This window comes from Lasioglossum baleicum, chromosome 11, assembly GCF_051020765.1.
Source record: "Lasioglossum baleicum chromosome 11, iyLasBale1, whole genome shotgun sequence".
In the NCBI taxonomy this organism is placed as follows: Eukaryota; Metazoa; Arthropoda; class Insecta; order Hymenoptera; family Halictidae; genus Lasioglossum; species Lasioglossum baleicum.
This window is the reverse complement of record NC_134939.1, coordinates 5,874,396-5,887,313: the sequence shown is the minus strand read 5'-3', so window position 1 is coordinate 5,887,313 and position 12,918 is coordinate 5,874,396. Positions and strand designations below refer to the sequence as shown.

The 12,918-nt window shown below is 34.6% G+C and overlaps 1 protein-coding gene and 1 long non-coding RNA gene across 3 annotated transcripts; one reads left to right on the top strand and one right to left on the bottom strand.

The window, feature by feature from the left end:
- Nucleotides 1–360: 360 nt before the first annotated feature.
- Nucleotides 361–2,605, top strand: LOC143213623 (pre-piRNA 3'-exonuclease trimmer). Of its 2 annotated transcripts, XR_013010002.1 has the most exons (5): nt 361–860; nt 944–1,178; nt 1,276–1,554; nt 1,625–1,929; nt 2,519–2,605. XR_013010002.1 is itself a non-coding variant. In XM_076433664.1 (4 exons), the coding sequence occupies exons 1-4, from the start codon at nt 727–729 to the stop codon at nt 1,850–1,852; spliced, it is 876 nt and encodes a 291-aa protein (XP_076289779.1). In that variant the 5' UTR covers nt 361–726; the 3' UTR covers nt 1,853–2,505. The 2 variants fall into 2 exon arrangements, 1 of the variants encoding a protein (XP_076289779.1); XM_076433664.1 differs by lacking the exon at nt 2,519–2,605 and having other exon boundaries at nt 1,625–2,505.
- Nucleotides 2,606–2,800: 195 nt separating this feature from the next.
- LOC143213625 (uncharacterized) lies at nt 2,801–12,918 on the bottom strand. The gene is made up of 4 exons (XR_013010003.1): nt 10,285–12,918; nt 9,819–10,216; nt 8,951–9,104; nt 2,801–8,873 (listed from the first exon to the last, which is right to left on the bottom strand). It is a non-coding gene; the product is annotated as an uncharacterized LOC143213625 (long non-coding RNA).

Sequence of the window (12,918 nt, the reverse complement as noted above, 5' to 3'; positions counted from 1 at the left end):
AACAAATTCTACATGAAATTGTTACATTTACACGTTGTGGTTATATATATAATTATGTAAAATATATTGACAAAAGATTGTTGATATAATAGACGTCTGTTTTACATACAGTGTTGAGCACATTTCATTTGAAATAAGATAATGCTTGATTCAAATGAACTATTTACAAATAATTTATTATTTCCAATACTTGACTCAAATTAACAAATAATTTTACATAAAATGTTGAACTAAATTGATCAACTAACTGAATTGTATTTCCGACGTAGTTGAAAAAGTATTTGATCAACTAAAAACTAAAAAGGAAAATTATTTCAAATAAATTCTAAATCACGTTAAATAACAACATACATGTTGACACCGTTTAAACTTTATTCGCTATAAATGTACACAAATCTACTTGGAAATAATTGTTCAAGTATATATTTAGTGGTTCATATTTGAAAATATAACTACAAAGAAGAAATGTGAATGTATAATAAATTTACTTCATGCTTCGGAAACGTTTGTTTATAACTTAGCATATTCAGAAAAGAATTAATTCTAATATGTGATATATTAAAATTACTTAAAAAATATAGATCCTAGTAATAGACAATAAAGAAATTCAAAAGCAATGCGATGGTGCTACAATCGCTTATCAGATTGAGGTTATAGTTCCCTATCCTGTAAATATATTTATGTATTTCGATACTGTGTGATCACAGAGTACATAAAACAATAATAATGAATGAAGTTGTGGATAAAAATTTTCAGGAGCTTTATCCAGATATAGAGGATAGCATAAAAAATGCAACTTTTATAGCGATGGATTCAGAATTCTCAGGAATACAGTCACATGATCACGAACAGAAGTACAGGTTAGCACGATTCTAAATATTTACACATAACAATAATTTGTATTGTGCTGATATTGTTTAGGATGCTTGCTATTTTATTTCAGCCTTTTCGATTCTATCGATGACCGATACAAGTTATTAAAACAAACCTTGAAGCCTTTCATAATAATTCAATTTGGTATTGCTGCGTTCCAGCATATACCCAATGAAAATGTTTACAAAGCAAAGTGTTATAATTTTTACTTGCTGCCACGATCTGTACCATTTAAAAATAGGAAATTCTCATTGCAAGTGTCTGCATTAGAGTTCCTCTCCATACATAATTTTGATTTTAACAAAGTAAGGAGACAAATATAATTCTCAGTTTGGTAGTACGAAGATGATTATAATTTTAAGCAATTTTGAATGAAAGTAAATAATGTTATTCGCATTTTAGTGTATGCACAATGGTATATCGTTTGTGAACCAGATAGATGAAGAGCTATTGAAAGAATATCTAGAAAAAGGCAATTTAGATAATAGTTTAGAACATTTATCGTACGCAGAGGAAGATGAATTTAAGGAGTGTAAACAGAGAGTGTATCAGTGGCTTACGAATGAACCGAACGAAATCTCTCTTAAACTGGCAACTTCAAGTCCTATTTTACAATATATGATACATAAAGAGTTAAGAAGTGCTTTTAAAAATATTTGGACAATGTCCAGTTACAAGTCGGTATGTAGAAAGTAATTAGTAAAAATCTTGCACGAATGAAATGTTTTATAAGATTCTATACTGTTTCTAGGTGATCATTATAAGGACGTCACAGGACATGCGCAATGTTTACGAATTAGATAATGGTGTTGAATTAGAGGAAGCATTGTTGGATTCTTATATAGGATTTTCTAAAGTATTTAAACTCTTAACTTCTGTAAAGAAACCAATAATAGGACATAATGTGCTTCTGGATTTAATTTTAATGCATCAACAATTCTACAAGCCATTACCACGTAACTATGCTTCAAATAATTAAGAGATCAAGTGGATGTCAAGCAGATTCGCTGAAGAATATATATCAGTATTGAAATCCTGTTAACAGAAACGAATAAAGTATATTTCTATCAATTTCATTTCAAATTTTCTAAATTTGATCACAGAAAATGTGAGAACCTGTACTTTTAAATCACGACAAACAAATAATTTTTTGAAGTTGATGTCAGGGATTTCAAATTAAGTCAAATATAATGTAGTATGTGCCAAATTAGTTAGTAATATTGGTAGTACAGGTCGCTGCACTTATTTCGCGTATACATATACATATAGATGGTTGAGACAATATTCGTAACTTTATGTTCATACAAAATTTGTTCTTTACTTTCTTTTGTAATTGGTTGCATATTACGTAGTTCATAAAATATGGAAAAAGTAGATTTATTTATTGTTAAACCAGAATCGGTTTAAGAGCACATGTATTTTAATTAGGTCCAGGTTTTTCAATTAGTCTTGTCACAAAAGCATTACACATATGTTTAAAATTAAATAGATAAATCCGAGTCCACAAAAAAATTTACTATTTTCTTAAATAACTAGTACTTAACTGATAGTTATTAATATTTCTAGACATAATTAATTTATATGTAACATTTATTTATAATTATTAATATTTAAAGCTAATTAGATTAAATTATATTCATTTCAGAAAAGTATAGTGAATTTAAAAGTAATATACATTCTTTGTTTCCACAATTGTATGATACAAAATTTTTGAGCAATGAATTCAAGAAAAAGCATAGCAGAAAGGAAGGTAATGGAAATATCAGTGGAAGTGCAAAATCAAACAACAGCACATAATAATATAATGATTTGACAATTTTTTTCAAGTATATTGGAAATCGAATACACTCGGTGGAATATATCAATATTTTAAGTCGAATCAAGGAAACACTATAGCATTTAATTCACCAAATATTAAAATGGATGGTACATGTGAAGGTAATTAATTCATAATTTGTTCGTAACGCCTTGTATTTTATTTTAAAATGATAAATAACGTTTAAACTCCATTTCAGAACAAGATGCTTATCATACTGCGGGTTGGGATGCCTATGTAGCTGGATATATTTTCGTGAGAATGGGTCATGTATTATCTATCCAAAAATACGGAAAGTGTGTTCATTTCTTAACAAATTTCAATTATTAAAACTTTACACATCAATAATTATTTAAATTTTAGGGGTTTAGAAGAGCGTGCTGTTACTCATTCTGAGTTCATGAGCAGTGTAAAACATTTTGTGAACTCTATAAATATAGCAAGGAGTAATGAAGTATATTCGGTAAGAGAAAACTAATCATTAGAATTAACAACACAATGAGACGAGTGATTAAGTGAAGTTCCAATTGTTCCAGAAACTTGATGGAAAGGACCCAACACGCACAAGACCACAATGGCTTCATGTTAAATTAAATTCATCATCTCTAAACATAAAACAGGTGTGTCAGAATACTAATTTATATGTATAGCGATATCATTATTTATTGTTATTATTTTAATTGATAATTTCATTAATAGATTGCTGATAAGATGTCAAGTTTTGGAGTTGTAGATGTAATGCCTTTTACTCGAAGACGTATACTGGTAGCTGTTGTGAATCCCAGAAGGTTAGTATAACGTTAAATTTTTGGTGATATTAACTTGACATTAACTTGAAACATGCAGTGCACGAATTTATAAATTATATAAACGTGGGTTTATCATATATAGACTGCGGATTTTATGCAGTTATGATAAAAATATATTTATAATAAATTATAATAATTATATTAATAAATTAAATTATTATAATTATAAATATTTATATAATAAAAAAGCACCATTTGAAGCAGTGGACATATTAAAAAGATTTAAAGTCATCAGTGTATTGGATTCAGTTTAATTAGATAATTAAACGAAGGAAGAAATGCTTATTTCGCTTTTGTGTCTTTCAATCAATGCAAACAATTTTTATTTTGCATAAAGATCCGCAGTCTGATCATATACTTTAGGAAAGATGTTATGAAGGCTATTCGACTTAAAAATACTCTCCATCTTAGTAAAACGCGCACTATTTTACCTGCTGTAAATCGCTAAGTCATTCTTTTTTAACTTTAAAAACCATTTTGAACATTCGAGAGTCAACCTTGCATACAAGTATATACACATACTAATTTAACGTTTAATACAGTGTCGCGTGTTTATAATTTTGTAGAAATAAAAAGATTCAATTAGCAAAATCAATAATCCAGAAGTATGGAACCGCCCATACATATGTATGTACAATATATACATGTACTGTCGAAGCAGATAACTCGTTCGGAGCGAAACAAATTTAAACGCAGTTGTCGTCGAGCACAAATAACCCTAGTGCAGGCTGTCGTACTGACATGAAACATGCTCCCACAGAAACTCATATTTTACAGTTCGTACGGCACAGTATCCGGGTTAAGAAAACAATAGGGAGATTAAAGGGAGATACCGGGTACCATGAATCTCTTGCGTGATTCGTGACATATTGAAATTTCCGTCACGATAACCGTCGACCGAGCATGTCTGGAAATATAGACACATTAGTAGCAATCGTTTTATTTACACATTATACTTTCGTTCACGCACCAGGCAAATATAATTAGGTATTAAGTACGCAGTTGGTATTTTAGTATGAAGCTGCTATGAAGTAAGGTGGCGGAACTATTTTGGATCATATCCAAGGGCAACCACGTATACTCGTCGTTGCACTTACAAAGTGTAATCTCAGTGGATATGATTTTATATGTAACTATTATATACGCCCGTTTTGCCGATATTTGTTCTGGTTAGCCCTACCCCGACCGTTCGACAAGATATTTTTCATAAAAATTCTCTGGAAAACTCGCATTAATTGGCTCACATCACATGGCTAATGATCGTTAGTAATTTCGAGGCTGAGGCGTACGCATACGTATAAAATCAAAGGAGACTGATTACCTGTTTGCAGAATACAATTAGCATGGTATAATGTTAGTCTCGGAAACAGATTTAGTATAATTCTACAACTTGTCAGTAGTGAATCAACAGGAAAGCTATAAATATCGGCGGGAGAGGTGAACGACCTAAGATCCCTTGAAGATTATTTTCACCATTAGAGTTTCCATATAAATCTAATTATACAATCAATACTTTGCGTGATGTACATTTAGGTTTCGTTACATTTAGAATTATATATTTGGAGTTTGTGTCGAAAGTTTAATTGCAATTATGATTAAACTTCAATCTTTTGTGAGAATGAGTTAGTGAATTTTATTTTCATTATATCTTACACGAAAGAAGCTATATATTAGATTATAGTATATGAATCTCATAAGGATTTAAGAATGAAGATAAAAATTCAACGACAATTATAGGATAAGAATTTATTGAAGCATCATTAATACGTTAACGTCCACTCGGGTAAACTACGATGAGTAATATCTAGACCTGGAGGCGTAGAGCTCATTATAAATAATCCCGCTGCACGAATCGAATCATCACGCACAGTCACAATAACCCTCACACACAAGTTTATTTCTTTGAACAGTTCGAGTGAACAATCGATCACGTTTTCTGAATTCAGATAGCTTCGAATCACAAACCATCGTCAATGAAATATCGAATTCAAGCGAATCCATTAAAATAGGTTTACTTTTCATTCGACGAGCTGCCGAAACAACGAGCACTTATATAAGAACTATCGTAACCGGGAAATTGTTGCATCCTGCCGTTGGAATTTCATTGAAACTCACGATGAAATTTAAACGGCCGATGAAGATTTAAATGTCTACTCCTTTTAAAAGGAGTGCACATAACATTTATATGATTGAATTATGTTCGTCTTGTGTTAGAAATTCAATTTAGATCATTTTCGAATTTCAGGAAACTTGCTTGAAACATTCGTAAACTGTTTTTAAAAGATTATGATGAAAGATTATGACAGCGAATTTTATGCATTTATGACAAAAATGAGGAATTTCAAAATACTGTTCATGAGGAAAAATGAGGAATTTCAAAACATATCGAGAAAGAAAATACATTTCAATTTCACTCCATTTTATTGCAGTTCAGGTAGAACATTTCTGTTTTGCATAAAGATCCGCTGTCTAATTATGAGTGGGTAAATAAGGCAATTGATTTTGTGAGAATTTTAAGGATTGGTCGTGTTGAGGGACGATTGGGTAGTTTTCTTGTGACGAAAATTTGCATCGTGGATCCAGCTAGGAGTGTGGCGTTCGAAACTGCAACAATAGCTTTGGTTAAGAACACAAAGGGTATCGTTCAGCCCGTAAAGACCATCGCGCGTATCGGGGGTACGCAAGTCAGGTGACTTCACCATTCCCGAATTAGATCAAAATGAATTATCCGGTGCCCCGCTATCAAGTATGCATTTTCACGAGCGTGATGCATTCTCTTTTACGTTCACCATCCAGCACAATTCACTCGCGGCCTACCGACGTTCATATATTATAAGTATCAGATTTTCTTCAGTACTGGCATTGTTCCAAAGTCGGTGTATCGTTTCAAACCGACGCACTTTTGTATTAGCGCCGCCGCCGCCGCCTATCCGAATTATGCAAACCGAATTCACTGCAACACTGTTTTCGTTGATAAGTATAATATAATAATAATGCTGGCCATTCCAAAAGGTTGTTTTCATTTGATCTCATTTTTAGAACAGATTTATGCATTTCTAACGAACATGAGTAGATCAAATTTAAACAGTGAGAATATTCTAATAATTTAATAATACCCCGCGCGTTGTATTATTCTCGACGTATAACAATGATCACGAAAAGAAATAAATGTGTATTGTATCTCCGCTATTTTACAATGAATACAGACAATTTTGATTTTGCATAGAAATCCGCAATTTAATCATCGGTCACAGTATTTTTGCAAAGATCACTTATTTATTGATATCTCGGTAAATAGATCTTCGAACTTTTAACACAAAATACAAGGATTGAAAAAGTAATAATAATTTTATTGGTTCTCTAATTCTGTTTCCCACTGCGACAACAGTAATGCAAGCCAGTTACGTTGCTTAACATAATCGATAGAGAATTATTTTTACCCAGGTGTTATAATTGTGGTCGCTTTAAAAATCTTGTTACAGTGCGGTCGACATATTGAACCATTTCCAGAACAGCAAGGAAATGCAGGTGGCTAGATACAGCTCAATAAGGCACGCTCATCCGAAGAAAATCGCTTTATGGTGCGTAATTTGAATTATTGACTTACTAATAGTCGTGCGTCGAACACTCTGACGTGCACCACTCTAACAAAAGTTTTAGACAACTAACAAAAAGCTATGTATTCTTTATATGCAAACAAAACGTGGAGAAAATGGGAAATTTAATTATTATTAATAGCACCGAGATACATAGATATATTAAAAGAACATTTACTTGATTGAAGGAAATATTATTCAATCACTACAGATTACTAAAAACTCTATTAAAAAGGTTTATTTCAAACAATCTGAAAAATTTAAACTGAAAATCCCAAGCTATTCAAATGCTTAAACTGGAAAAAGCTTTTTATTTAATGCCTAGGTGTAATTGCGATAGAACATTTCAATTCTTTTATAAAAATCCACAGTCTAATCATTTCAACTAAATATTTATTTTCCGAAGCTACAGTGCTCCAATAATTGCACAGGGATGCATTAGGATCAAGGCGCATAAGGAATGCTCCACTACAATTTTATTGTCCTTCTTACACTTTTACGATCGCTTGGAACCGTTTTATTTTTTGAAAGTACTGTTTCAGTGTTACCACTAACACTAACAGGCGGCACGTTTCAACGCGTCCCGTGCGTAAATATAAAGTTGTCGGTGTAAGTGATTTAACGGCCGGCGACATTTATCGCCGCATAATTTACCGCATTATCACACGGTCCTAAAATTACATGGACCATGCGCTCTTGCGTTTGGTATAGTAGTTATTATACACGGTGGAAAGTCCGCAGAATTCGGCGACCAATCCTCGAGGACCAAATATTTTACGATTGGTGCGCCGGCTACGATCCCTCGATGCCTGGGGGCCGCCGCTACAGTGATCTAAAATTGTCCTCTCTATCAAATACCAGGTCTATTGTCCAGGTCTTAATTACCGGTATCAATTAATGGTAATCTGATGGGACAATATCTGACAAATATGGCGGGTGTGGTAGCACATCCTATCCTAGTCACAACGTTTTTCTCACTAGTTTTGCAATGTATGATCTAGCATTTTCGTACGAAAACTTTGTCTTTTTACATATTCAGGCTGTTCTTCTTTCAATGCTCGACTTGAATTGACTAATTGTTTTCGGAAACGATTAGCAGTGATGGTGTTTCTGATAATTCTTTAAGTGCCCGACATGGATCATCATCAAGCCTTCCAATTCTTCGTCTTGGAACTTCATTGGTGAAATCGTTAAAACCAATCTCTAAAACTCGCAAACAAGCACACGAGTTTAGTCGAATTTTTACGATTTTAAGCCACTGTGCATCGTTCGTGTGCCATTTTCCCGAGGTCACGCGGTATGCACTAATTCGGTAACATTCTACCACCCCAGGGTGTGCGTGATGTAATCGGAATTTTAAACGGGTCGTTCCGATACCGATACGCGCGGGTTTAATTCAATCCGTTGAATTAAAACGAGGCTATCCACTCGTTGCGTCAAACAAATTAATGGCCCCTCTTAGCGGGGCCGAAGAGTCGCTGTGCCTGCAAAATCTCTAATTAGCACTAAGATTGCCGTAGATGCACAAGTACTGTTCACGGTGCCAATTGTTGCGAAGGCAGCCGCGGATCGTGGCACCCATCGCGTTACCCAACACTAAGGTAAAACGTTGGAGATGCTCCGATTTCGATTGCTCCTCTTCGACGTTCCACCGAAACCCTTGCGAAACTTCTGTTACGTAATTGTTTGTTTCCCCTTTTGTGGAAAGCATCGAATAATCGCTGTGATCGCTTTCCGGGAATCCGCTTACTGAGGACTGCGGGGCTACATACCTTTGAACTGTTGGGAAATAAGAGAAATTCAGCAATGTTTTGTTTAAGTGTAAAATTATGTTTCTTTAAAAACTACATATGCACGTTCTTATCACGTGAAGTTTAAGTGAAATTCCTTGAGAAATTGAGCTAAGTATCTTCAACTAAGAGGACGGTGGCAGCCATTCTCCTGAAGCCATTTCCGCAAGCCACCATTTGTGCCGCTAGATATACAAGACGCGTCATCCGGAATTTTCACCTAAATGAAAAAGAAACTGTTTGACTCATAGAGGCAATTATTATGATAGGAACAATTTCAAGGCCGTCGTTGCTTTTTTTAACAAGATGACTTATTTTGATTGGTATAATGGGATAGCTGATGAAAAAACAAATTCAACTACGTATGATATGTTGACTTTCGCATGACCTTCGGTGGAATGATTCGTCAAAAAAACAGAAAATTGAAAACACTTGTGAATCAATTTACTACTTCTATTGGTTTACTTTATTGCACGATAAATAAAAATAATACTATCGCTGTTACTATTGGGCATTAGATGATCTCCATAGTGGCGCTAACGGAGAAGGGTTGAAGGGAAACAACCATGCAATTGTGCATAGCAGGCTAAAAACAATTGCTTTTATTTATAGGAGCGGCTTGATCTTAACGAGTGGGGTGGTCGCCTGGATGATCCGACGTATGTTTAAGAACGTGCCTGATTAGGGCAAACCTCTTCTCGTGGGATGCTCTGCGTTTGTGGTATAATACGATAGGATGAGAATAATGCAGACAAAAAGTATAACGGCACGCTCGTACCAAACGGAGAGAGATGACAAAACTGATCGTTTTACAATAGCTGACGATGGTGATCGTAGTGAAAACTTTTTGTACGATCTAATGTAAAATAGAATGGTGAAGATGAGAGACCAAGACGACAAATGAAAACAAACTTCGATTCAGTTTCCAGACTACCGGTGTATTTTCTTCCGCACGTCGTCCCTCGGCGAACCGCGGCCCGCGGGATCTATTTAAATTTCCGATCGAGAAATCATGAGTGGAATCTTTGCGTGAGCTGTTATTATTATTTCACGTTCGAGCCGAACGCTCGGTGTCGTGGCCAGCGCTCGTTTTCGCCAAGGAAGTGTTTCCCGCTGCCAAGCCCGTACTCTTTTGAAAAATACAATTATCCCTACCGTCCCGGCCGAGCCGCGTCAATTGCCACGCACGTCCATCTATCACACTTTTTTCCCCTCGACACGTATTGCCTTTCGTCGACTGCGTCACACCCAATCCGTGCCAAATAATACGAAACGCATGTGACGTCACAGTAGACGAAAATTCCTCGGAGACTTTCTTGCTGGGAAATCTCGCTGAAAAATATATTAGGTTGTTGCATGTGAGATATGCCTCATTCTCAACGGCAACGTTAACCCCTCACCGGTCCAATGATCCTCTGTTTAAGTTAGAATACAGAAATGCGACTGTGGATAAGCAAACTTGCTCCCGCAATTTTCACTTAATCTGCTTCAATGAATTATTTTATAAATTCGACGGGGATAGCGTTTATAACGTGTTGAGAAATTCTTGAGATTTCCTTGCCGGGATATCTCGCTACAAAATGAAAAATATAATTATAAAGTATTAGTATTCACGTTCTAAAATTGAACACTTCATTCGCAACAACCTAATAATACAGTAAACCCTTCCTTACTAGAGACCGAAAAAATTATGGTATTTTTGGATAAGCTCTGTAGCACCGTACAACTTTTATGAGAAACGCTCTCATGTTATAAATTTCGCAGTTTAAGCAGATTGCTTACTTGGGACAAACAGAATTCCTGGAAAGTAATTCCTTCGAAAGTAAATTCAAAGACAAATCATGCTGGTTAGAAAGTAGAATATCAATGATATTCAATGATTGTATTTTTTTTATTCGAACAGTTGTAATTTCAGTTGTAAAGGAAAGCACTATACTATTAAATAATTGTTACAGTTCAATTGGTACTCTGAATATGTAATTTATTTGTAATATTTCTGCAGATGACTCACAGATCAAACCTTGTTAATATAATATGTATTTATAATTTGAATAAGACAATTTATTATATCTTTAAAGAATGGATGACTTTCACTGTGAAAACTAATGTTAACCCCTTGCTTTACAATATCATGTCAGACTCGTGACGAAGGTTTTGAACAGAGTCTAATAAATATGTATGTTATTAATCGTCTTTAAACCGAGATGAAATTCTATTTTGGTTTTGTTAATGTATCGTTATTGAAGAACACGTAGGCATACAATAAATGTACATTTTCTCCTTTTTCAGGAAATTACGAACTTCAAAGAAAGTTCTAATCACTGAAATCGTAAAATAAATCGTAGGGCAAGGGGTTAATCTGCAATTGACTTGCATAATTTTCGCATTTTGGTCGTAAATTCCACGGCACAGATATTCGGAAAATGAGAACGTGCAAGCAGCACGTGACAAAATATATCATAACTCGGTTGTAATCTTGGCTGACAGTCAGTCCGGTCATCATCGGTATCTCGAGGAGGAACGCAACGTTAATTCAACGTCTGATGATTTACGACGAAGTAGACATCGCCTGAATCAATGCCCACAAATTACATACCAGTGGAATAAAAGGGTAAATATTGAATAAAAGTTGCAAAGTTTATGTCAAAGTCCATTATATCAAGGTTTCGTCATGAGAAATGAACATAAAATTTCGGTCTATAAAATTATTGATCCCTATCTGTCTGTGTTGTGACACAACTGGTTTTTAATTATACAAACGCACATAAATGGAAGAAAAAGCACGATATTAGATTAGCTTTTTTTATTAATCATAACTACTGCATCTTTTATTTTAGAATATTGTATATTATTAATATAAAGTATATATTAAAAGTAGTTTTCATTCAAACAAAAGTATTGGCACACTTATGAGTTTCTGGTATACTACTATTTATTTTATTTTATGTTTATACCCGCTTTCAATCTGTCTGTCTAATGCACTAATACTTTTTAAATATCTCGGCTTATCCATTCCTGTTTGTTTTTTACTTAACCAATATAAAATGTTTTTTAATATTCTAAAATTCACAGGTCAATTAATTATGATCAATACTAATTCAACTAACATTTTTGTTTTAATGTATATATGTTTGTATTTCTTTAAAATGTGACGTCATCAATGAAACATAATTTGCTGCTTAAGTCTAGAGAAAAATGGGTTATCATTAGACTGCGGATTTCATGCATTTATGACAAAAAAAAGTAAGCGCAATTTAAAACGGCTCAAAGACATTACGAGAATTTAAAAACGCTACTATATTATTTTAAGCCATGATAAAAAAGAAAATAACTTTCTATGTATATCACTCTAGTTTATCGCAATTCAGGTATAAAATATTTATTTAGCATAAAGATCCGTCATGGGACTATTTCCGAGGAGTGTTTGAGGGTTAAGTCCCTCGTTAGTGAAAATTGGTATTATTGTCCGATAGTAGAGTGTCACAGTTTCGGGAATGTACGCGTTCATGGCGTAGAGTCATTGCAGCTACTACTCGTGAACAGTCGGCGATGGTCTGTACTTATCTTGGAACTCTGATGGCCGAGAAAGAGAGCTCGCGAAGCGTTCCCCGATATTTCAAAAGTTTTCTCTGGCCGCCACCCAAGGCTAAAACACTCGAAATAACGCAGTAGCAATTCGTGTGGGCGGTCTGCCGGACGGTCAGCCTGGTCACACTGGTGTCCGGTGGCAGGTGGAGCAGCTTTTGAGGTGGATCCCTCTCTATCTCGGCTAGTCAAACCAACAGATGTAAAGGTCGCGCACGCCCCGAGAATTAGGTCTATGGAACTGGGTTAACCAAATCGACTACTATTTTCTGAATTTCCACTTGCCGATACGTATCGTCAAATCTCCCGAGCTTTGTACGAACTTTCAAATCGCCATTGTAATTTTCATCGGCCTTCTACACCGTCAGCAATTATTGGATAAAATAGGCTCGAGTTCAGAGTCATCAGTGTACTGTGGATTTTATGCATTTGTGATCAGGCTAGGCGAA